Source organism: Spea bombifrons, chromosome 8 (assembly GCF_027358695.1).
Source record: "Spea bombifrons isolate aSpeBom1 chromosome 8, aSpeBom1.2.pri, whole genome shotgun sequence".
In the NCBI taxonomy this organism is placed as follows: domain Eukaryota; kingdom Metazoa; phylum Chordata; class Amphibia; order Anura; family Pelobatidae; genus Spea; species Spea bombifrons.
Window position 1 is genome coordinate 14,758,153 of NC_071094.1, and position 27,198 is coordinate 14,785,350.

Consider the following 27,198-nt stretch of genomic DNA (forward strand, 5'->3'; position numbering starts at 1 on the left):
GTGTTAGATTCAGGCTTTTCTTCTTTTTCTAAATTAATATTCAAATTTTGGGGGGTCGTCTTATACTCAAGCAAATACAGTAATTTATAAAAGATCTGATAACCTAAAACAAATATTGGCTCCAGGTATGCTTCCTAAGATAGATAATGGAACATCTACACTAAACTTTCTTGGCAATAGAGGTACAGGATATAATAAATGTGGTAAAACTTTGTAAATCATGAAAATTTCAGCCAAAAAACCCCTGTATATTTCACATGTGTAAAAACAGGTATCACACATGAGATTACAAAATTCATACATTGCAGTTCTACACATGTAATATATCTGTCTGTTACAGTGCATATGTGGGGACCAATATACCGTATTTGCTCGATTATAAGACGACCCCCCAAAATCTGAATATTAATTTAGGAAAAAAAGAAAAAGCCTGAATATAAGACGACCTTATAGGAAAAAGTTTTATCAGTAAATGTTAATTCATGTAAACTATGTCAACTATTTTTTTAATAAAAGCTATGATTGAGAAAAATATTTTGTTTTTAATTCCTTTTATTTTCCAACCTGCCCCCCAGTTATGCACATCTGCCCCAGGCTTTTCACTCTGCCCCATAAATGCCTTAAACCCCCTATATGCCACTGTGCCCCATGATATGCCTTTTAACCCTCTAAATATCACTGTGTCCCATGATATGCCTTTTGACCCCCTATGTGCCACTCTGCCTCCAGAAATGCCTTATACCAGGGCTCAACAAACTCCAGGTCAGGGGCGTCCAATGTGCGGCCCGCATGAGCAAAGCGTGCAGAGTGGCATATAGGGGGTTAAAAGTCATATTATGGGGCAGAGTGGCATATAGGGAGGTATAAGGCATTTCAGGAGGCAGAGTGCCGTATAGAGGGTTAAAAGGCATTTCTGGAGGCAGAGTGGCATTTAGGGGGTTAAAAGGCATTTCATAGAGCACTCTGCCTACAGAAATGCCTTATGCCCCCCATTTAACACCCCGGTGCTTCTGACTCCCGGTGTGTTGTCCGGGCAGCGTGTAGACATCTACGTGATTTGCGTAGGCAACTTCCACTGCAGCCGGAAGGAGGTGTGGTTAGCAGCGGATCTGGATCTTAGTTTCATAGTCAGACCTATTTGAGGTCTGATTATAAGACGACCACGATTATAAGACGAGGGGTATTTTTCAGAGCATTTGCTCTGAAAAAAACCTTGTCTTATAATCGAGCAAATACGGTATATAGAGTTAGAGCAATGGAACATATAGGCAGAATTAGAAACAATAGTAAAAAACACAGCATTGCAAAGGTTACTAGCAATTTTCCTTTGAGTCATTTATGATAACTGGGACAGATGCTCACCGGCTGCCCCTACTAGACACCAGGAAGTCTGGAGCATGGGGGAGTAAGTCTGGGGGATGCATATCAAGGGCACATTGGTATATAGGGGGTTATAAGGCATATTTGGGGGGCACAGTGGTATATTTGGGGGGCAGAGGGGCATATCTGGGGGTATAAGTCATATCTGGGGGCATATCAAGGGGACAGTGCTATATAGGGGTTATAAGGCATATTTGATGGGGTACAGTGGCATACAGGGGGTATAAGGCATATCAGGGGGGACAGTGTCATATTTGGGGGAAGAGGGGCATAAGGCATATTTGGGGGGCCGAGTGGCATATCTGGGGTATAAGGCATATCAGAGGGCACTGTGGCATATGGGGGTATAAGGCATATCAGGGGGCACAGTGGCATATCAGGGGGTATATAAGGCAGGGCTTGACAAATTTGTTTTCAATCTAGGAGCCAGCTAAAAAAGTTAGGAGCCAGGATTTTTTTTTAAAACTAACAAAGTTTTCTTTTCAACGACAAAAATTAATGATGTCCCAAGGGAATTCCCCCCCTCGCCCTTAAATAAAGGCCCACTTTCCTCGAACCCTTATTTTTTACTTACATTTTAGCTTTTCTTTTTCTCCCCGCTCTCCTCCGACATGACGATCCTCTCCCTGTCACAAGGAACTCTTCTGTGAGCCACACCCCTTTGAGCATCAAGTTTTGAAAGGGGCGGGACGAAGAGCCTCACTGAGGCACCGCCACTGAGCAGCACGATGTGTGCAAGCCGGCCGCTTAACAAAATTAACCTGAATGTTGTTCTGCCAGCCCACCTGGTGGGCCGGTTCGTGGGCCAGCAGACCAACGTTCACGTGGTGCGGCAGCGAGGTGAGGTGGTAAGACAGTCGTGTGTGCACGCCGGCCGCTTTAATTTTATTAGGCGGCCGGCTTGCACACCGTGCTGCACCGTTTGCACGCCCAGTCCGGCCTTGCTTATGCGGGCCGCACATTGGACACCCCTGACCTGGAGTTTGTCGAGCCCTGGTATAAGGCATATCTGGGAGGCAGCGTGGCAAGCTTGGGCTCAGATGTGCATAAAAACAAGAAATTCCATTTTTCTCAAAGTTTTTTTTTTTTATTCTGCTCTTTGTTTTTCACCCAATTTATTCAATAAATTATTTTAAATAAACAAAAATTGTTCATTTTTTTATCCAATTAATCGAGAAAAAAACGGCCAACTAATCAATTATGCAGCCCTAGTAAAGGTCTCTCTTGTACATTGGCCTGCCGAATCTCACTTCAGCATACTTATCACACCTCAATCTCATTACCCCTATCACATCTCACTCTAATCATACCTCATTCCAATCATACACCACTCCTACGACCCCCAGCCAGTGCATCTAATGCCCATTACACCCAGGCACCACACATCACAACTCACTCCTATCATACCCAGCCACCACACATCCCAACTCACTCCTATCACACCCAGCCACTACACATCACAACTCAATCCTATCACACATCAAAACTCACTCATATCCAGAGGCGTATATAGGGTATGGCAGCCATGGCACGTGCCATGGGCGCCATCTCAAGGGGGCGCCGGTGAGCGGCTTTTAAATGCCGCTCAGCGGCATTTTTTTTTTTTTTTATGCGGAGGAGAGAGAGGGGCGCTTAGCAACCACTCGGCGCCCCTCATTCTCCTCCACGAGCCCTCTACCCCCGTCCCGGTGCCGGCATTTCATGCAGAGCGCCGCAATATGCCGGCATATTGCAGCGCTCTGCATGAAATGCCGGCACCAGCGAGCGGCTTTTAAACACTGATGCGGAGGAGAGAGAGGGGCGCCTAGCAACCGCTCAGCGCCCCTCGTTCTCCCCCGCATCAAAAAAAAAGAAGACAGCGTTTAAAAGCCACTCGCTGCTTCACTGCTGGGCGCCGAAATATGACGTCATATTACGGCGCTCAGCAGTGAAGCAGCGGGCACCAGCGAGCGGTGCAGGAAGACAGAAGTCGCTGGACTTCAAGGTGAGAGGGGGGTATATAGTGGGTAGGGGGAGGGAGAGGGGTTAGAAAGTGATAAGGGAGGGGGTTAAAAAGTGATGAGGGAGGGAGGGGGAGGTTAAAAAGTGATGAGGGAGGGGTTAAAAAATGATGAGGGAGGGGGTTAAAAAGTGATAAGGGAGGGAGAGGTGGGTAGAAAGTGATGGGGGGGATATATAGTGGGTAGGGGGAGGGAGAGGGGTTAGAAAGGGATAAGGGAGGGAGGGGGTTAAAAAGTGATGAGGGAGGGAGGGGGTTAAAAAGTGATGAGGGAGGGAGGAGGTTAAAAAGTGATAAGGGAGGGAGGGGGTTAAAAAGTGATAAGGGAGGGGGTTAAAAAGTGATAAGGGAGGGTGTTAAAAAGTGATAGGGGAGGGAGAGGGGGGTAGAAAGTGATAGGGGAGGGAGAGGGGATAGATATAAGTAAAGAGTGTACATTAATGTGTGGATGCATTGAGTGAATGAGAGAGAGCATGAGTTAATATGTGAATGTATTGTCTGAATGAGGGAGAGCATGAGTTAATGTGTGGATGAGTTGTCTGAATGAGGGAGAGCATGAGTTAATGTGTGGATGAATTGTCTGAATGAGGGAGAGCATGAGTTAATGTGTGGATGCATTGAGTGAATGAGGGAGTGCATGAGTTAATGTGTGGATGAGTTGTCTGAATTAAAGTGTGAATTAGTGAGTGACTGTAAAAATGTATGTGTATCATAGATGTATAATTGTGGAAGGGCAAAGATGGCACGAGCATGAGGTTTGAGCCTTGGGGACCAAGATGGCACAGGCAGGGTGTATATGGGACAAAGATGGCACTGGCCGGACTGTTTGGGGACAAAGTTGACTTGTGCTGGGCTATTTGGGGACAAAGATTGCAAATCTTATGTGTGTAATCTGGGTGCTGGTCAGGTTCTATGTGGGCAGTGTGGATGCCAGGGCTGGCTTTGGGGTGTGCAACCTGTGATCTATGCCTGTAATTTAGGGGGTTTTAAATATACCTTTAATGCCGTGTTTTTATGTGAATTCCAATTGATCTTTACCTGCAAAGCTGGGTTTTTGTGTTATTCTATAGATCCATATCTGCTATGCTATGTTTCCATACATTATTTATGTGTACCTGCAAATACAGGGTTAATATGTCTTATTCAGTTGATCTATACCTGCGATGCTACGTTTCATATATTATTATTGTATACCTGCAAATGCAGGACTTGTATGTCTGATTCTGTTTATTTGATATATACCTTCAGTGCTGAGATCACAAGTGAATTTCAATTGATCTGGGTTTGTGTGTTGATCTATACCCGCTATCGGCAGCAGGGACTAATATTTATATAAATAATTGATATATATATATATATATATATATATATATATATAGGATATATATATATATATATATATAGGATATATATATATATAGGATATATATAGGATATATATATATATATCCTGATGAAAGTCTGTAATAAACAAGACTGAAACGTTGACATGAAAACCGAAGTTGTTTGTGTGGTTATTTGGAAAGTCCCTGGAGTGCCGGTAACTATTTTTGGACTTTATATTATTTACTGCTACAGCTATTTGGCACCGGGCATAAACTTGGCATTTGGAGTGCAATTGTTAATTTTGGACTTTATATATATATATATATATATATATATATACATGGGCAGCAGGGGCTAGTAAATGGGTTTTAGATATTTGGACAGGGGCGTAATTTCAGTGCTTGCCATAGGCGCTATTTTCAGTAGATACGCCTCTGCTCATATCACACCCAGCCACCACACATCACAACTCATTCCTATCACACCCATGCATCACGTATCAGGCCCATCATACCCAGCTATTACACATTACACTTCACTCCTATCACTCCCAGACAGATTCTTGAGCAGAGCTAGAAATTCCAGAAGATGCAAAACGGGGCGAGCCAGACGAGTGGTAGCAGGCCAGGAACGGAAAGGAAGGGGTGTGTCAGGGAGTGGCTGGGAGAATGAGAGAGGTGACATATGGCAAGATAGTCCCTCCCCTGTCTCTCTACTGGTGCTGGCTGCTGCAGGGGATGCTCCGCCCCTTTTAGGAAGTCTGTGGCTGGTTCCCCATCACAAAAGAACAACACGCAGGCCGCACATTGAAGTCTGGCGGGCCGCACGTTGGACAGTCTCCTGACCTAGGCAATCCTAGGTGAGCTTAATTATGCTTTCGCATAACCAAAACCTTTCATTTATATTATGTTTATATATTTATTGACAACTTTATTAGGGTGAGAAGCGCAGACAGTTTTTGTTTGTGTATACATTGTACAGCCAACACACTGTATTTGCAGCATGCTCACACTGTTTGGTAGGCCTCATATTATACATTTGTATTATTTGAGCCTGAGACCAGCTTAGCACACCGACATTTTTTCTTTTCCCTGTTTGCACATATTTGAGGTTGTTGGCTCCTCATCAGTCTGGTTACAGCTTGCTGTCCAGGGGTTAAATGGGAGGAGGTTTAATTGCACCTCCCCCAACACATTAATAAGGTTTTGGTAGCAGTATAAACTGCTTTGTGTGCCCACTATGTAGGAGGTGAGAGTAGGTTCTCACCCTATTGAGAGTGTGCCTTGATGTGGTGGGTGAGCTTAATTATGCTTTGGCCAATTCATATAACCAAAACCTCTCATTTATATTATGTTTATATATTTGTTGCCAACTTTATTAGGGTGAGAAGCGCAGACAGTTTTTGTATACATTGTACAGCCAACACACTGTATTTGCAGCATGCTCACACTGTTTGGTAGGCCTCACATTATACATTTGTATTATTTGAGCCTGAGACCAGCTTAGCGCACCAACATTTTTTCTTTTCCCTAAATGAAAAATTTACATTTATTTTTTATCTGATTAATCAATTAATGGAAAAAATAATCGGGCAACTAATTGATTATGAAAATAATCGTTAGTTGCAGCCCTAATCAGGTCAGATCAGAGAACAGGGGGAGCTCAGTCAACAGAAACCACAAAAAGGGACCAGACTGACAGGCCCTAGGTATTTATAGGGGCTGTCCAGCGTGACATTACTCATGACATCACAAACCCTACCCACTACACACTCTACCTCTATTGTAGTTAGAGATGCGGGTGTCGGTGTTATGGACAGAGACCCCGCTTCCTCTGCTGACATCAGTGCCACCTTTCCATTGCAGTCCCCAGCTCCCCGCAAGGACCGCAAGGTTTGTGCCTGACAGTACTACAAGGAAAGAAATCCTTATTGTCTCCGAAATGCCAATAAAATGTCACCTTTGCTCAACTGTATATCTGTATTTACATTAACGTTTGTTAAGCTTTTTCTATATATCCCTGCTAAAAAGTCTAACATTTAAAGAGTATATTGTATATTGCAGTCTCTGTATATATGAATTCTATGTTTAATGTTCCTAGTGTAGAGAACCATTTTCTTAATAATCTGTAGTTTTTTTCTGCTTTGAACTTCTGTGTATGACCTCAGCAATCCTTGACCATGCCAGAACACTATCTCTATTGACCCCAACTCCCTTACTCCCTGACTACGCCAAAACGCTGTCGGTATTGGCCTCAACTATCCCCAACCATGCCTTGAATATTTCACACCTGGCCACTGTGATATGCCACCTACCCAAATCTCGGGATGATTTTGCAGCTAGGGTCTAACGCAGATGTCAGAATTAGAAATACACAGAAAAGGGTGGTTAGCCACCTTTTGTTACTTGTTTTCTTAGCTTTGCTGCAAAGACCACACACAAACATTGTATGCAGCCAATCTGCCCCAATGAAGAGTATAAGAAAAGATCTCAGCAGTACAGTGGAGGTGGGCATCTAGAGGTAAGCCCCATCACCAGCCTATACCTCTCCACATGCCCATTTTTTGGAGGTGCAGGGAAAATTCCCTGCTCCACACCCATGCACAAAAATAACTATTTTTGCGAGTTTTTACTAAATTTCTAATTCAAAATTTTCAGCTAATTCGTCCAACTATGGTATCAAAAGAAAGCTCAATCTCTCCTTGAAAAAACAATATATAGTTTACATGGGTATACTATTCACAGGAAAAGAGAATCATCGCTGAACCGACATTTGCAAAAATGGCAAAATTGCTTCGGGCTTTGAGGTACCAAAAACCCCTGGGATTGAAGGGGTTAAGGAAGTATGAAATTGCAAATTTGTCAGCCCTGGTGGAGGAAACAGTGACCATTTATACTCTGTATGGTGGCCCTGGGTGGAATGGTCTGCACGAATATATGGTGTTAATTGACTTATATGTTAGCTCAAGGTGGCTGAGGAAAGAGTCTTTTTAGGTCCAAATACCTTTAGGGATAATCTGCTCTTATATTAAAGGCCTCACATGTCTTAAATACTTTACTTACAATAGACATCTTATATACCATATTTCCTCAATTATAAGACGACCCCCCAACATTTGAATATTAATTTAGGAAAAAAAGAAAAAGTCTGATCGTGACTACCCTATAAGAAATTGTTTTTCCTAGTAAATATTAATTCACATGTAAACAATTTTCATATTTTTTTCAGATATGCCTTTTACCCCTTATAAGCCACTCCCCCCCCCAGAAATGCCTTATACCCCCCTATATGACAAAATACATATGCCTACAGCGACAAGGTATCATTAGGTAAGTATTACAAAATATGGTTCAATGGAATGAACAAAGGTAGTGTATACAAGGGTCTATGAAGACCAACTAAGCATTGGCAGTAAGTGTGTGCGTACCGCCTTAGTATGTAGAATCACAGAGAGTTGGGTGGAAAATAAAGCAACACAACTAAAAACAAAAACCAATTTCGAATCATGTCAAATCAAATCGTGAGCGGTGTTGATAGCAGTATTATAGTGAAAATAAGAATAAGTCAGAATCAGCGAGTAATAGAGGTCATGGAAGCACGTAATGAAAATTAGTAGGCAAATCTATCAAAGGGACTGCGGAGCGTTGACCCCCGCAATGGTTGTGAATTGCGGAGACAGAAGGAAAACCTTCCAATGGAACCAACGCAAATCATGTTTATGTGCTAAGCCCTTGGACGCCATCACCAGGTATTCCATATGATAAATAAAGACCAATTTCTTTAGCAAAACCTGAATCGGGGGGTGGAATGGGATTTCCAGAACTGAGGGATCAAGGCCCTGGCTGCGTTTAAAAAGTGTAAAGTAAGGGAGCGCTTATAGCTGGCAATCGGGATAGGAGAGGCCTGCAACAGGACCAGCTGGGGCGTCAACAGATAATCAGGGTCACAGACCTACTTGATAACTGCTAACACTTTGGACCAGAATGGGCAAACCAAGGGACAGTCCCACCAGATATGGACGTAAGAGCCTGTGTGGGACTCACATCGCCAGCATTGTGCAGAGACCTGAAGCAAGAACTTGTGGAGTTCCGCCGGAACCCTATACCATCTGGTGAGTATTTTAACAACTAGTTCCTGTGTTTTGCTGGAGATAACCCCTTATGAGTTAGGTAAGCAATATTTCTCCATTCCAGGTCCGAGAATTGGATGCCCAGCTCATTCTCCCAGAAACTATAGTAATAAGGTTTAGTCCTACAAGTAGTGTCCAAGAGGGCAGAGTATAGGAGATGTGGAGTCTCCTTATCCGCATCGCATAGGGATTCAAAGAACGTGAGAGGGCGCAACACCCGGGGATCTTTGAGCAGGCCTGCAACATAGTGTCTGAGTTGAAAAGAAAAGAAATTAAAATGTTGAGGTATGGGGCGAAGTTTACAGAGATCATGGAGTGGACGCAAAGAGGAGTCGTGTAGGACGTGGTGCAGTCGGAGTACGTGGGCTCCAGTGGGCAGTAGAGCCCTCAACTGTGCAGATATCAGACCTTGACCAAAAGCAGAGTTGTGTGAAATGGGGTAAGAGGGCTAGAGTGTGAAAGGAGATGTCCTCTGGATAAGACTCTCTTGAGGACCTTCAAGGTAGGTAAAATAGTTGGATGACGTGGGATAAGCAGGAGTCGCAGTGGCTTGGGGACCCAATAAAGAGTGCTCAATACAGACCCAGAGTTTAGTAGCAAAGATGGAACATTTGACAAGGCACCTGAGGTGGGAGGCCATCCAATAAAGTTCGATATTAGGGAGCCCCATACCCCCCTGTGATTTTGGTCTAGTTAAATGAGAGTAAGAGAGCCTGGTCGTCCTACCTCCCCAAACATAGCCTGTGAAAATCCTATGACAGGCCTTGAAAAAGGCTTTCGGCAAGGAGGACATTTATTGTAAGGACACCCATTCTCCCAAACCAGGAGAGGTGGGGGAACGACCACCTCCTCAAATCGGCTTCAATGGAGCGGCGGAGTCTAGTGAAATTAAGGTTGGCAAGTAGGTTAGGGGAGACAAAAAGGCCCAGGTATTTGATGAGATCAGTACGCCATTGGAATGGAAAAGCACATCGGACTCGAAGCGAATCGTCAGTGTTAAGCCCAAGGACATCCGACTTCTGAAGATTTATTTTATAATTGGAGATGACCTAAAATTCAGGCAATTCCCTAAGTAAGTGAGAAATAGAGTCTATTGGGTTCTGCAGGAAGCAGAGCACATTGTCTGCATAGACCAAAACCTTATGGTCCATGTCCCCTATCTGCGAGCCCAAGATGGAAGCAGTGGCTCCATGGATAAGATAAATATTAAAGGTGACAACCCTGGCGGGTGCCATTCAACAAGGCAACCCGACCCGACAGGACTCCATTGACTCCAACTTGGGCTGTCGGGTTGGAGTATAAAGATTTGATCAGAGATAGATAAGTGGGACCAAGACTCACTCTATCCAGGACCACAAACAAGAAGGGCCAGGCCACCCTGTCAAAGGCCCTCTTGGCGTCCATAGACAATAACACAGAGGGAGTTTTGTGGTGCTGAGAGTAGGCAATGAGATTCAGGAGACGAATCGTGTTGTCCCTCGCCTCCCTACCAGGGACAAAACCCACCTGGTCAGGTTGGATAAGGGGATCAGGGGCTGTATCCTAGGTGCCAGTATTTTAGCCAGTAGTTTCAAGTCTGTGTTTATCAGTGAAATTGGCCGATAACTGCCACAGCATTCATTATCCTTACTGGGTTTGGGGACTACTGTAATCACAGCGGTATTAGAGGAAGGATGAAACAGCGTGCCACTGGAAAGGGCACCAAAGAGCTTTAGTAATTGAGGGCCCAGTACCTGAAAGAACTTTCTATAATATAACGGGGTGAAGCCGTCTGGCCCTGGGCATTTACCCTGAGGAAGCAGTTTCAGGGCCTGATCTAACTCTTCCATGGTAATAGGGGCATCTAGTGTTGCCCTATCATCCCTGGAGATCCTAGCTTTTTGATATTTGTACAAATAAACATCTATGGCGTCCTGCATGGAATCACCTGGAGAGGAGGGCAGGCTGTATAAGTTTTGATAGAAAGATTGAAAGCATTGTGCAATTTTCTCGGAGTGGCAGCGTAAGGTCCCTTGTGTGTCTCGAATTTTAGGTATATATGTAGTCGAACGTTTATGTCGAAGGGCTCTGGCCAAAGACTTGCCGGGTTTATCTCCCAGTTCATTGAAGTGTTTCCTTAGTAGCAAGAAAATAGTTTGACCTTTTCATTTAAAAGGGAAGCCAGGTGGTCCCTTAGTGTCTGTAGCTGGAGAAGGAGAGCACCGTCACCAGTACGTTTATGCCACATTTCTAATTGAGCAATGCGTTGAGTGAGATTTAAAATAGTTGCCAATTCCAATTTTTTGTTTTGAGAGCCCAATTTGATCAAGTGACCCAGGATGACCAATTTGTGAGCTTCCCAGACAGTAGAGAAGGGAGTTTCCGGAAAAGTGTTCTCCTGGAAATAGTTGCGAAGATGACTAGATAAGTCCGCTACATTTTATGGGCTCCCCAGGAGGTTTTTGTTTAATCGCCAGGACCACAGTCTCGTAGGCAGGCTAGGGAAGGTAATGGAAAGATGTGCAGGGGCATGGTCACTTAAAGTTTGGACACCAATGTCCGTTTTTAAGAGGAGAGGCAAGTGGTGATAGAAGAGAAAAAACATATAGATTCTTGTGTATCTGTTATGGAGAGCCGAAAAGTATGTATAGTCACGGTCCCTAGGATGCTGCGCCCTCCACACGTCAACCAACTGATTAAGGTGCAATTGTCTTTTTACTTTGTTGATGTTGGAATAAGAGGTATGTGATGTCGAGGCTGAGCAATCTAAGGCAGGATTCAGGACCATGTTAAAGTCTCCCCCCAAGACAGTGAGACCCTCTTGAAAGACTGACAACTTAGCTAATACTCACACAATAAACGCAGTCTGATTCTTATTGGGGGCGTAGAGATTAACCATAGTGACCTTTTGTTGATCAATATAGCATTTGATAAAGAGACAGCGTCCCTCAGGGTCCCGCCAAACCTAAAGGAGATATCTTTTTATGGATCAGAATCGCAACCCCTTTGTTTTTTTAGTCCGGGCAACTGGCGTAGTCCACCGTGTGAAAATATCTGTCAGACAATTTAAACTGTTTTGTGGCCAGAAAATGCATTTCTTGAATGTAAGCGATCTTAGTTTTCAAGAGCTTAAGACATATGGCAATTTGGAACGTTGCTGGGGTTTGTTTAGACCTCTGACATTGAGAGAGGTAAATTGTATTATCTCAGGAGACATAGAGAGAGTGGCAGGGACCCTTCAGGAATACCGTCAACACCACTCAGTAAAAGAAAAGAGAACAAAAATCCATAACAACAAAACAAAATACGAAACCAAGACGAAGCAATCGTCAAATGCAAGAGCATTGAAAAATGAGCCAGTAGATCGAGAATACGATCTAAGACCAAGACCACCAAACAAGACGCTTGGGGACGGCAGGCTCTGGCAGGGCAGCAGGAGTCAACAAACATTTGCGAAGAAATGGACATCATTCAGAACATAAACCCTTTATACGTGAGAAGAGAGGAAAAGATAAAGGTCAACAAACAAAATAAATAATCAGTGTAAAACGTGTAGGTAAGTGTCATGTGTGTAATATCTTGTGACCGCAAGAGGTAAGATACAAATCATAAAAAGACACGTGAAAATATAAGAAGAAAAAACACATTGACAGTGCTCACAACTTGTCCCCCACGAAGTGTATAATCGGGTCCTGGTAGAAACGTCCGGACGAAGCTGAAGATGTGTGAAATGTGCAAGCGTAGATGGTCCAGACGAGGTGAGTACATATACTCAAGCGCGGTCTGGACCTGACCACTGGGCAGACGAGATCAGAAAGGCAGAGGAGATGAATGTTACAGGTATCACATAGGCGAGAAAGAACAGGAAAAGTCCTCCTCCACCTACCGAGGGAAGACGCCTGCGGGTAAGACTTTGTCCTCTCCTTCCCCTTATTCATGTTGCGGGCAGGTTGGCCCATTTTTCCCATGCTTGGTCCGCCCTCACTTCCGATCCCTGGGTTCTCGAGACCGTGGCGGGTTTTCGCATAGAGTTAGTTTCTACGCCATGTCAGGTCTCCCCTCCTTTCCCCTCTGTCTAGCGCACTGCTCAAGGGCCCTTGTCGATTCGGAACTGTCCTCGCTTCTTGTGAAGGACGCCATAGAATGGGCCCCCGACCCTCCCTGTTTTTTGAGCAATATATTTCTTGCACGCAAGAAATCGGGAGAGTTCCGCCCGGTTATCAATCTCAGCTCCCTGAATTCATTGGTCGTTTATCGCCACTTCAAGATGGGAGGTATTCATCTTTTGATGGATCTCCTCCGCTAAAAAATTCACCTTGAAGAATATTAAAGTTTTTTACAGTCCTTATTGATGGGTTGGATTTGCCTCTTTCACTTGTGAGTGCAACATATCACTTAATAACTAACATTGGACATACCATCTACACTATATTGTGTTGTTTTTTGTTTTTTTCCCTATATATGCACCTGCGCCCCATACATTTTGGTTTTCTTTTATTAGAAAGCAGGACTGAAGAACTTGGACATGAACGTTACAGCAAGTCAAAGTCCAGTAGAACGCTGTTCAGACACCCAGGCTATACTGGAACACCATGCAGCAGATCAGGCCCACTGGGGAACAGGTATAGCAGGTAGAACACAAGGTGCCGTTTAGCAACCCAGACCCACAGAGGGTATGCTGGTATGCAGGTATGACTGCTCACAGCAGTGAGCTCAGAACACACGATAACCGAGCACTGAATGGAAGTCAGTGCTCGGTTTTAAACCTCCCGCTCCCTCTCGTCCCGCCCCCGGTAGGTGACGTCACGTACTGGGCGTCCCTTCGTCGTCACAGAGGCAGGGGATAAGAGGGGGGCGTGGTGAGCGTCCCAAGGACCTCTACCGGTATTGCCTGGTCAATCACCTGTCCATTCGGGCGGAATATCTGCCCGGGAAGGACAATCTGGTGACGGATTGGTTTTCTTGCCACTGGAGGAATGCTAGCGGCTGGCGTCTTCTTCGAGAGATATTTCTTGCTCTGGATCGCTCCCGGGGTCCAGAATAAATCGCCAGACCGACGCCTTTTTCAGTTGGCTGCTGGACCCGCTCTCCCTGACGGCGGATGCCTTCCTGCAGGTCTGGCGCCTACGCGTTCCCGCTGTTCGCTATGATTCTGCTGATGCTCCACTGTCCACGGTTCTGGTGATCACCTCGTTGTGGAGGACTCAGCCGTGGTTCCTGCTGTTGTTGGAGTTGTCTTGCGAGGATCCCCTGCTCCTTCCCGCCTCTCCGGATCTGCTTCTGGACCCGGAGGGGACTCCCCCATCCCCTCATTCTTCAGGATCATCTATGGTTGGTGGCCTGGCTGGTTTCCGGGGATCCAGGGATGTGCCAGAATTATCGGCGGCGGCTAGGGACCTTCTCTGGGGCTCCTGGAACCCGTAAATCCTATCTCCAGGCCTGGAATGTGTGATGTCGCTGGTGTGTGCAACACGGTTGCGATCCCATTACGGCCCCTATTGTTGCCGTGCTGAACTTCTTCGCGCACCTTTACTCCCAGGATAAGTCGTATCGGACCATTAACTTGTTCCGGTCGGCTATCTCAGCTGCCCATGTTCCTGTGGTGGGCCAGTGAGTCGGTAGGGACCCTTTGGTGTGTCGCCTTCTCTGTGATTCCGCTTGCTCTTGGGCTCTGTTGCGGCGTTAAAATTGCAAAATATGAAGCCTCTTGTCTTGCTGTAAAATTAGGGATTAATCTAGCCTTGGTGCTGTATTAATCTAAATTTTAATAAAGACAGGAGGCAAGTATTTTCCCTCCCTTCCGTTCCCTCCCTGTGTTTTTGAGGGTGTATTTGGTGCAGATTTGCTGTTATTTTACATGCTGTTTTATTCCAGGTCTGACCAGATTGTTCGCCTGGTATTGTCATGTCGTCTCTGTTTTTCAGGTCGCTCTGCTACTCTTTGAGTGGTTCCCGTTCACGTATCCTGGTTACCTGTGGGCTTCCCGCCTCTTCTGAGGTTGCGGTTCCAGTCTTCGGTTTTGTGATGCTTTGGCCTACCTGATCGGCGCCACTGCAAAGAAAGAGGAGGAGTTGCTGGATGCTTGGACTGTTATAGGGTCCTGTTCCTTTTGGTTGTTTTTTATGATGGTTGTTAACTCCTTTGCTGCTGGAGGTTATTAGTAAAGAAGAATAATGCAAAATACTCGCCTCCTGTCTTTATTAAAATTTAGATTAATACAGCACCAAGGCTAGATTAATCCCTAATTTTTTTTATTTATTTATTTATTTTACTAATCACATTGTGATTAGAAAGCTAGGCTCCATTGACTTGCATGGTTGAATGCAGTACCTGTATTCAACCTGCAAGTGGAGCCAGATTCTCAGGAGGGACTGGAGAGACCCTACTGAGAACTCTTTTCAACTCCATTGTTTTTTTGAATGGACGCCGCCATCTTGTGAGTGGCAAAATCGTCCTAGGGTGAGTGTTCATGATCGAGGCATTTCAGCAACATCATTGAAGTTTAGGAGGGGATCAACTCTTTTAAAACGTTGACGCCCCGGAAATGCCTCAACGTCATTACAGCAACACCATTTGGGTGCAGAAAACGAACGTAGATCACTTTCTGCACCTGTCTGGCGTCATGACGGTCCTGGCATGTCAATTGTCGTTAAACCTTTGTTTTTAGGTGTGCAGACCGTCAATTGTCATTAAGCTTCAGTCTTCTAAAAAATTCCTCCAAGTCCGAGTATAATTGAATGTGGTCCCGTTTTGTGCTTGGACAAAATATAAGAGCCTTGGATAGGACTGTTTTCTCAGGTATTGATAGATGATAATTCGAGAGGTTAACAACTTCATTATTGTCTGTGTTGCTGTCATGGTGGTTAACCCTCTTGCTTGGACAGGGACATTGACAGTTTATATTAGATTGTTGTCAGTGGTGAAAAAGGTTGATCTTTTTGGGATGTCTTTGTTTTGTGCAAGGTTTGCCAGTTTCTTTTTGTTTCTTGATGAGAACTTGTTGATTCTTTCTGTAGAAATATTCCAATTGTGTTTCCAATTTTTTAGCTTCAGGTGCAAGTTGTAGAAGATTCTGGAATAAGGATTGTCTCCGGTCTTATTTTTTGTTTTCTTCCATATAGCTGATGAATTAAAATGTTACGTAGTTTCTCATTGCTTCGTCTGCAGATGTTCTCAGCTGCTGGTGAGTTGTAGATCGTTGAAAGTGGGTTCCCTTCGGGATGAGGTTCATTTTCTTTCACCGGGTAAGGAAAAAATATATCACTGTTAACTATATCTAAAAAAAAAAAAAATCTACTCTAAGAACACCACAGGAAAGGCTTCTAGAGTACAAAAAAAGGATAACACAAGTAGGATCCCTCTGGTTGTTATCTACAACCCAACTCTTGAGGAAATACGCAAAATTATTAAAGACCGGCGATGAGAGTGAACGACCTCCGCTGCCGGTGAATGTCTGCGTGATGCGCTTAGACAACCTCCTGTGGCGGCACTCCCCCCGTGGGAAGTGCTGGCAGGGGAGGCTGTCTGAGCGTATCACAGAGTAGGATACAGGTCCCCTGCACCGCTGCGGGGGATCTGTATCCTAACCCCGCTGCATGCCCGGCGCCCGGGACTGCATGTCCCGGGCGTCGGCGCTAGACCCCGAATATAGGCCGCACCCCCACTTTAAGTGGGGTGGGAAAAGTGTGGCCTATATTCGGGCCAATACAAACAAATTGTACTATAATAGTTATGGACCTGGTGTAAAATTTTGTGATACTGCTATCCATACTTGTTTCGTAAAAAAAAAAACACTTAAAAAAGTGTTAAAGCCGAAATCTAATTTCATATTGTCTATGCTTAAAGTGACCTGGACGTGGTAAAATACGTGACTGAAAAAGCACATTTACCCTTTATTATATGTTATTTAAGGATTCATTGTGCACTTGTTTAATTGCTTGTCCTAAGGAAAGTCCACGAGGTGGACTGAAACGTTGAGATTTTAGCGTCTTGCAAATAAAATTGAAGCACTATTGAAGACCGTGACTGCTGGCTTTACTACTTTCAGATTATAAATATATATATATATGTTACGGGTTCACCAAGAGAGCTGTAGTAACTCCCAGAGATCACCCACATGTATCCTCCTGTTGTCCCCGGAATCACTTCCAGCACCAGTCAGCATACGCACTTTGGAACCCTGCTATGTGTACCCAATAAGTAGACACAACTACCTTGAACTGAGTACAGCAGGAATGAACTGTTTATTGTTATAAAACCATAGACTGATATAACCACAGAACTTCATTAACATATATTAACATTGATAAACAGGTAGACAACCCAGCCTTTAATCCCCTTTAGCTACTGAATATCCCCCTGGTAACCATCCTGTTAATGGGATTAGTTTAACAATGGCGTTCCTGCCTGTTTGGCAGCCAGGCTGGAGCCATCTCTGAGTACCTTGGGCCCCTGTATGACAGGTCATTCTGTCACATAGATAATAAGTAATTTGTCACATAGATATATATATAATTTGTGCTAATATGCAATACTAAGATTTTTATTATGTTTCTTTTTCTTTCTGTGCTATTTAGTTGAGTCAGTTGACTACCCACTGAGAATGTTCTTTGTATTATTGTCTATGTTTTCAAAACACCAATAAAAACACTAAAAGGCACAAGATGCTCGAACAACTGAGGAACAACAATTTCCCACACTCATAAGCCATACGGAGTAATAGAATAAGCCCAAATATAAGCCACCTTAAGGCTAGGTTTCCACTTGGGTTTTTTTAGCTAAAAACGCCTATAAAAACGCCAATAGCGCCACCTGGCGTTTTTTTGTGAAAAACGCATGCAGCCAGATGTTAGCTGTAATTCAATGGGAAATCGCAAAATGCCATTTCCACTTGGCGTTTTTCTGTTTGGCGTTTTTTCAGTCCTCTTTGGCGTTTTTCTGCTTTTTTGGGCTCTGTGGCAGTTTTTCAAAACTGCAGCATGTTGACACTCTGGCGTTTTTTGCAAGAAATCTTGGCTTTTTTTCTCCAATAGAAGTCTATGGGAGAGAAAAAACGCCATGAAAAAGCCATGTGGGTTTATTGCCTTGGCGTTTTTTATGGCGTTTTTTCCACAGTTACAATGCAGAGGATGGACCCAGTATCTGTGTGTCCTACGAGAAATAGGCTGAAAACAAACAGTTTCACACAAAACAAAGTCCTGGACTGGTTCATATTGAATTTTACACCATTTGGAACAAACATGCCATTACAAACAAACATACGCGACCAGATCCTGCGTGCCAAAAGCAACAGCAAACAATTTGCACCATCATTTGGGGCCAATCTTCCCAGAGGAGCAGACATTCGGAATAAAGCATGCCTTACAAACCACAGAAAAGAGACAAAAGGGTCTACCAAGTAAATGACATCAGGAGAGGGCAGATACTTGCCATTTATCCTAATCCCTTTTAGCTGGGTGAAACTTCTAACTTGTAAAGGCTGGAAAAACTGCCTAAGGTCAAAAAAAGCAATTTCCACAGAAAGGCTAAAACGCCAGAAAAAACTGCAGAAAAAAACGCCAAAACGCAGGTAAATGCAGCGGCAGTTTTCTTGGCAGTTTTCCTGGCGTTTTTCATCAAGAAAAAAACGCCGGACAAAAACCCAAGTGGAAACCTAGCCTAAGGCTTGGTTTCCATTGGGGTTTTTTTTTGCTAAAAACGCCTATAAAAACGCCAATAGCGCCACCTGGCGTTTTTTTGTGAAAAACGCCTGCAGCCAGATGTTAGCTGTAATTCAATAGGAAATCGCAAAATGCCATTTCCACTTGGCGTTTTTCTGTTTGGCGTTTTTTCAGTCCTCTTTGGCGTTTTTCTGCTTTTTTGGGCTCTGTGGCAGTTTTTCAAAATCGCAGCATGTTGACACTCTGGCGTTTTTTGCAAGAAATCTTGGCTTTTTTTCTCCAATAGAAGTCTATGGGAGAGAAAAAACGCCATGAAAAAGCCATGTGGGTTTATTGCCTTGGCGTTTTTTATGGCGTTTTTTCCACAGTTACAATGCAGAGGATGGACCCAGTATCTGTGTGTCCTACGAGAAATAGGCTGAAAACAAACAGTTTCACACAAAACAAAGTCCTGGACTGGTTCATATTGAATTTTACACCATTTGGAACAAACATGCCATTACAAACAAACATACGCGACCGGATCCTGCGTGCCAAAAGCAACAGCAAACAATTTGCACCATCATTTGGGGCCAATCTTCCCAGAGGAGCAGACATTCGAAATAAAGCATGCCTTACAAACCACAGAAAAGAGACAAAAGGGTCTACCAAGTAAATGACAGCAGGAGAGGGCAGATACTTGCCATTTATCCTAATCCCTTTTAGCTGGGTGAAACTTCTAACTTGTAAAGGCTGGAAAAACTGCCTAAGGTCAAAAAAAGCAATTTCCACAGAAAGGCTAAAACGCCAGAAAAAACTGCAGAAAAAACGCCAAAACGCAGGTAAATGCAGCGGCAGTTTTCTTGGCAGTTTTCCTGGCGTTTTTCATCAAGAAAAAAACGCCGGACAAAAACCCAAGTGGAAACCTAGCCTAAGGCAAGGTTTCCATTTGGTTTTTTTTGCTAAAAACGCCTATAAAGACGCCAATAGCGCCACCTGGCGTTTTTTTTTGTGAAAAACGGCTGCAGCCAGATGTTAGCTGTAATTCAATAGGAAATCGCAAAATGCCATTTCCACTTGGCGTTTTTCAGTTTGGCGTTTTTTTCAGTCCTCTTTGGCGTTTTTCTGCTTTTTTGGGCTCTGTGGCAGTTTTTCAAAATCGCAGCATGTTGACACTCTGGCGTTTTTTGCAAGAAATCTTGGCTTTTTTTCTCCAATAGAAGTCTATGGGAGAGAAAAAACGCCATGAAAAAGCCATGTGGGTTTATTGCCTTGGCGTTTTTTATGGCGTTTTTTCCACAGTTACAATGCAGAGGATGGACCCAGTATCTGTGTGTCCTACGAGAAATAGGCTGAAAACAAACAGTTTCACACAAAACAAAGTCCTGGACTGGTTCATATTGAATTTTACACCATTTGGAACAAACATGCCATTACAAACAAACATACGCGACCGGATCCTGCGTGCCAAAAGCAACAGCAAACAATTTGCACCATCATTTGGGGCCAATCTTCCCAGAGGAGCAGACATTCGAAATAAAGCATGCCTTACAAACCACAGAAAAGAGACAAAAGGGTCTACCAAGTAAATGACACCAGGAGAGGGCAGATACTTGCCATTTATCCTAATCCCTTTTAGCTGGGTGAAACTTCTAACTTGTAAAGGCTGGAAAAACTGCCTAAGGTCAAAAAAAGCAATTTCCACAGAAAGGCTAAAACGCCAGAAAAAACTGCAGAAAAAACGCCAAAACGCAGGTAAATGCAGTGGCAGTTTTCTTGGCAGTTTTCCTGGCGTTTTTCATCAAGAAAAAAACGCCGGACAAAAACCCAAGTGGAAACCTAGCCTAAGTGGAATGGGGGGGTTAAGCATACTTAAAAAAAAAAACAAAACACAGACCCTAGCTGTACCAACTCTCACACCCCAACATGGTGGGGTTGGGAGTTAAAATAAAGCATTTGTACCTCAGGGGCATCTTTGACCCCCTAGTTATTCCTAAATGCCCCTTCTGAAGGGGGCAAACCACATTTAGGTATTGGGGGGTCAGTGGGACAAGGATTCCCAAAAAATGTTGTTGTTTTTTTTATTACTGACCCCCCAAGTTTTTTTAGATACTATTTAACTCATCAAGGCCTGAAATATAAACCCCATATCAGTTAATATGGGTCATTCAGCGAGTAGTAAATCAGCAAGTTGTTGAGTGATGCAACCTCAGTTTGCCTTACCACTCAACCTTTTTAGTGATTAGTCCTCCATATAAATTCTTAAACATGAAACATACATTACCAACTCACCTTAAAGTTGATGAAAAGTCCGCTACTACAACAGCAGAGATGTTTCTAAATGTATTATATATATATATATATATATATATATAGGTGTGTGTGTGTACAGTATTTATTTGTGTCAGTCTCTCATACAAAAATCTCTGTCTCGAGTCTTTAACGAGTTCTAACGCTCAGTGGATTTTAAAGGAAAGAGCTGCATTCAAAATTTGTCATTAGTTTTATCTACTAAGGGGTTGTCCCTTACCACCTAGTGTAGCAGAGACTAGAAGGTGGGTGCCGTATTTCTTAATTATGGTCTCTATAATTTGTTTGGAGGTGGGTCTTCGTCCAAGAAGCCTTAAACTGCGCTGGAACTCAGGTGTTAGAGGCAAGGGACTTCGAGGCGGCTCCTTTCGATCTACTGCAACATTCCTCACCTTCCAACGAGCAAACTCCCTTAAAAAAACACATACAAGAAAACTTTGGTGAAAACTGATGAATTTTTGCACACAAAACTACTACATTATTGAAAGAGGACCTAGCAGAAAATAGAATATCTGATAATGAAACTATATATGTAACACATATATAAATTTGCTTTAAAGATGTTGACATGGAAACAATGCTATTCCACATTAAAGCAAATATGTCAAATGTGATAAATATTGCATTAGCGTCAATATTTCTTAACTACAAATCAATAATGTTGCTGAACAAACTGAAGTTTGTGTAGCTGCAGCAGAAACTGTTTCTCTGAAGAGCCCTCTAAAAGTATTGGTCTTTAGACTCTTATATATTTGTAAGTAAAGGATAATTCACTAATTTGTCACTAAGGTCTAGTGGACATGCAAGTTAATTACCTCACACACACACACATATACATGTATATTTGTAAAAAGCAGTCAAAATGCAACAAATCATTATAAGAAAGAACTAGGCTAATTCATTAAACTAAAGAAGTGTCAAAACTGTATTTTCCTGTAATAAGAAAAATAACCATTACTTAAAAATATAACCCACAAATTAATAAATATTATGTCATGTATGTAACACTTTTCCCCTCCCAGCTCGCACAAACTGATTAAATGAGTTTACACTGTGCCCTGTGTGTAGGGAAAAGGTTGACTGAAACTTATTTTATGCTGAATGATCACTTTGTAGAGTGATTGCGCAGCTGTTACTCTTCCAGTGCCAGTTCCTGTGTGAGGAGTAGCCACATTAATATCAGATAAAAATAAATTTGAGTATATACACCATGAAGAAGATAAGGAAGGAAGAAGGATTATACTTGTTTGTAGCATAAATGATGTTACTTACACTCTGGTTAGCCTATATGCTCCATCTGAAGGATCGATAAGATTTCTCAATTTAGCTATGGAAACAATAGAAAAAATCTCCAAAGGCTTGTTAATTATAGCAGGTGACCTGAACTGTATAATTGATATTGAAAAAGACACTAAGACCTTGAAGAAACGTAAATCAGACGCGTGTTTGAAAACTAGGGCCAAAGCATTTTCTGCTTCTCTGTTTAAACATGGCCTATATGATGTATGGAGGGTGCAACATCCTGAAGAAAGAGATTACTCTTTCTTCTCGAATGTGCACCAATCATATTCACGCATCGATTATTTTTTAATGCCAGGTCACTCTTTGGAAATGTCTACTACCTCTTTAATTGGAAATATCTCATGGTCTGACCACGCTCCAGTATTTATCTCTATCAAGGATAATCCCCAATATAGAATAAGAGCACGGTGGAGACTTAACGAATCTCTCTTAAAAACAGAGTCTGATAAGACAGACCTGATAAAACAAACAATATCTTTCTTGGAGCAAAACGATAATAATGAGACTTCAGATCTAAATCTGTGGTGCACCTTAAAATGCGTCCTTAGGGGATACTTAATAAAAAAAGGTGCCTGGGTAATAAAACAGAGAGGTAAAGAACTTGCCGACGTGTATATTGAACTGGCAAAACTTGAGAGAATAAATAAACAGTATCCATCTAGAGATTTTTTGAAACAGATAGAGACTATTAAAGAATCGATAATTACTAAACTTAAAGATAAAACTGAAACAATAATGCAAAGATTGAAATCTCGCTGGCACTGCGGTAATAATAGAGTAGGGAAAGATCTTACTAATAGATTGAAGGCTTTGTGCCTTCAATCAATTAGAATTAAAAAAATTATACACAATGGAATAACTTGTATATTACCAACACAGATAGGTAATGCCTTCAAACAATATTATGAAACTCTATATAATATACCTGAACCTAAGATTTCTACTACTGATATAGCACAATTTTTAGAGACCCTGGATCTTCCAAAACTTTCTGTAGAAAAATTGATACAATTAAATCAACCATTTACAATTCAGGAGACCACCACTGCAATTCTTGATTTGAAAAGAGGGAAAGCTCCGGGTCCTGATGGCTTTTCAGCCATATTTTTTCAAACTCTAAATCCAGTCATCTCTCCTGTTTTAACAAAATCATTTAACTCAATTACTACTGGAAGAAATTTCCCAAAAGAGATGCTTGAGGCGAGTATATTGCCAATTCCGAAGCCAGGAAAGGACCCCTCAATGGTTGCTAACTATAGGCCAATATCTCTTATTAACTTAGATGTGAAGATATACTCTAAGATATTGGCCTCTAGATTGGCTCAAATAATTCGAGATTTGATTCATCCAGACCAAGCAGGATTCATCCCTGGTAGGGCAGGTGACGAAAATACGCGTAGAATCTTTAACATTATGGAATATATACATAGACATAAAGTTCCCTCGGTCATAGTAGCTTTGGATGCCCAAAAAGCATTTGATAGGGTCAACTGGAAGTTCTTAGCTGAAACCTTTCGAGCATTCGGTATTATAGGCCCTTTTTATGATCTATACATTCCCTGTGGCAAGGATTAGAGGCCCCTTTTTAGACTCAGATATGTTTCTTATTCATAATGGTACAAGACAGGGCTGTCCATTAGCTCCTTTGCTATATGCCCTAACAATTGAGCCGTTTGCCGCATATGTTAGAAATTCTCTTAACATCCATGGTATAAGTATCGATAACGATGAACATAGTATTACCCTATATGCAGATGATGTTTTATTAACATTGTCCGCACCTTTACTATCTATCCCCGCTCTTTTAAAAGGAGTAGAAAAATTTGGAAATTACTCCAATTATAAACTTAATTTATCAAAGACCCAGATGATTCCATTTTATCTATCTGAGCCTCAGATATCTGTAGTCCAGAGACATATTCAAAATAACGATCAGATAGAACAGATCGACTATTTGGGGATTATAATTGGAGCTGTATTGGAAGATATCGCTATTATAAATCATAAGAAACTTTTTTTTAGAGATAAAATCTTCTTTAGCAAATTGGGCGAAACTTGAAATCTCTTGGTTGGGCCGGATCAATATCCTTAAAGCCTACATAATTCCTAAAATTCTATATCTTTTTCGATTAATTCCCTTCTATGTCTCGAAAGACATCATTCTAAAGTGGGAAAATTTATTCTCTCAATTTGTTTGGGCGGCAAAAATAGTAAGATTACCCTCGGAGCTTCTTAAAAGACCTACTGAGCTTGGGGGTCTAGGTTATCCTGATATAAAGGAACTCTATCAAGCCTCTCAAATAGCATTTATGATGGCTTGGGGTTCTACAAAAGAGAAAAACACTCTGGGCTGGTATAATATAGAGAAATATACCGTATTTGCTCGATTATAAGACGAGGTTTTTTTCAGAGCAAATGCTCTGAAAAATACCCCTCGTCTTATAATCGAGGTCGTCTTCTAATTAGACCTCAAAAAAATGTCTGCTGGGGCCAGGCTGCTTACCGGTGCTTTGGTCCCGAGCAGCGTCTCTTCTATTAGCAGCAGGAAGCTAGCAGAGTGTCACATAATTCTGCCTCCCCCTCCTTCCTCTGGGGGCGGGGCCAGAGAAGTTGCTCGCACAGCCAGGCCCCTGCAGAAGTCTGCGAGTGGGAGATCTGCAGTTCAGGTAAGGGGGTGGGGGGTTTGAGTGTGTGTGTATGTGTGATTAATGGAATGAATGAGTATTTCAATGTTTGTGAATGAGTGTGTGTGTGATAGCATGGATGTGTAAGGGGGGTGGTAGCATGGCATAGGGAGGCTGTACTCAAACTCCTATCATCTGGGGCAGAGTGGCATATAGGAGGGCATAAAACATTTCTGGAGGCAGAGTGGCATATAGAGGGTTAAAAGGCACAGCATGGGGCAGAGTGGCAAATAAAGGGGGATTAAGGCATTTCTGGGGAAAGAGTGGCAACCTTGGGGGCAGATGTGCATAACTGGGGGGGCAGGTTGGCAAATAAAAGGAAATAAAAAAAAATATTTTTTCTCAATCATAGCTTTTATTAAATATGAAAAAATTGTTTACATGAATTAATATTTACTAGTAAAACTTTTTTTCCTATAGGGTAGTCTTATATTCAGGCTTTTTGTTTTTTTCCTACATTAATATTTAGATTTTGGGGGGTCGTCTTATAATCGAGCAAATACGGTAATTCCAAAAATCTTGATCATTTTTTATTGTTCTGGCTACCTCAATCCCAATTTAAGAAGAAAAACTTTCCTAGTCTAATAACTATAGATATTCCATCTTCTTTCTATAAAATTAAAAAAAAAATAGAAACAGGGATTCCATTTACAAAAAACTGTCCCTTAGAGGTTCTTTCATTCTATATACCTGATCTCTTATTGGATAATTGGAAAATGTCAGGAATAGAGAAGATAGGTGATCTTTATCTAGAAGGACAAATGGCTTCTTTTCCCTTCCTGATCGATAGATATGCATTATCTCCAAGTGAGATCTTTAAATATATCACACTTAAATATTTTCTAACATAAAACCCACCACCTGAACATAGTCCGTGGCTGAAGTTTCTTACTTCCAGTACTGTTAGTGGAACACTATCTAAGATTTTGAAATTTTTTAAAGACAATAAGACTTTTGATAAGTCTAAAGCACATAAACAACGGGAGAAGGAACTGGAAATTACTATTTCCTTACAGTCTTGGCATAAAACTTGGCAACTTACTAAAAAAGCTACCCATTGTATAAATCTTCAAGAACTTTTTTTTCAAACTTATATATAGATGGTATATGGTCCCTACACGTATAGTTACATTTCAACCAATTAACGGAGATAGGTGTTGGCGGTGCCAAGTTGAAATAGGATCACATAAACATATTTGGTGGGATTGTCAAAGGCTAACTCAGCTTAAGACAAAAATATCTGAGCTTTATTTGAAGTTGTTAGGATCCCACCTGGAACTTTCCCCTCAAAGGTTTTTGTTTCACATAGAGTTTCTAGACATTAACACCAATGATCGGATTCTATGGATTAATATACTTTTGGCATTTAAAATCTGTCTTGCTAGATATTGGAGAAATCAGGATTTACCAAGTTGGCAAGAGATTAAAATGCAAATAAACTTACAAAGTAATGTAGAAAAATATTTTTTTCTTAAAGAATTTAACTCAAGAGAGAAGTATGACTGTATTTGGCAAAAATGGTCTCAGATAACTGATTAAAAACTCCCTGTGCATTGACATAATTACAGCACTGCTCCGATGGCCCCTGTATTTGGCCCCGTCATGCTATGATCTCCCCCTCTCCCCAAGGAAACACTGAGTGTTTCAATATTTAAAATTATTAATTCTCAATGCAACGAGTTTTAATGAAATATATTAAATATTCTTGTATAAATGTGTATGTACATTTTCTTATGTTTATTCTCAATTGTTATTGTGATGTACTGTATGTTTCTCGTTGTTTTTGTCTTATTTTATTACTTTTTTTTTATATTTTTGTAAAAATTTAATAAAGAATGATAAATTAAACAAAAAAAAATATAGTGACCTGACACAGTAAAATGCAATCTTGCATCAAGGGAACAGCTTCTCCTTTATTGCAGGGCAACCTTTTTTGTGTCTGTAGGCTGCACAATCGATCTATTAAACGATTAACCCCTTCAATGCCATGACCGTGCTTTTGTTACACGATTGCAGCTTTCTCTAGTGCTATGTTTCTATGGCAAAAAACACACACGCAAAAACATTTTCCACATAATTGACATGGCTGTCTAAAGTGCTTCCTGGTCGCTTGCTGTCAGCTCTGGAAACTGCTGCAGAGCCAACCAGGAGTAAGCTGGTAATGACCAGATCACTCTTGACCAAAAGGTGACAGCTGTCAGACAGAGAGGTGACATTTAGATCATAAGGTAAAAAAATAATGCAAGATGCCACAGAGAAAAATAATCTTCCCCAGAATCTACCCAGGAGTCAGGAATGGATATATGGGGGGCGGGGAAAAAACAACAATAGCACAAAACTGTATAGTGAAAAATATAATTAAAGATCTATTCCAGGGTGTCCATAACGATCTCAGATATCCACCAGAGTAGATGAAATAAAGTACTTCTATATGTGGTATAAGTTGCTCTG

General features: G+C 42.0%; 1 protein-coding gene across 1 annotated transcript in view; it reads right to left on the reverse strand.

Moving 5' to 3' along the window:
* Positions 1 to 27,198, reverse strand: part of BRINP1 (BMP/retinoic acid inducible neural specific 1) — a 287,987-nt gene that overhangs the window by 121,206 nt on the left and 139,583 nt on the right. Inside the window, exon 3 of the mRNA XM_053473899.1 lies at positions 20,982 to 21,172. Within this exon, the coding sequence (XP_053329874.1) occupies positions 20,982 to 21,172 (191 nt within the window). The remainder of the gene's footprint in view (positions 1 to 20,981; positions 21,173 to 27,198) is intronic.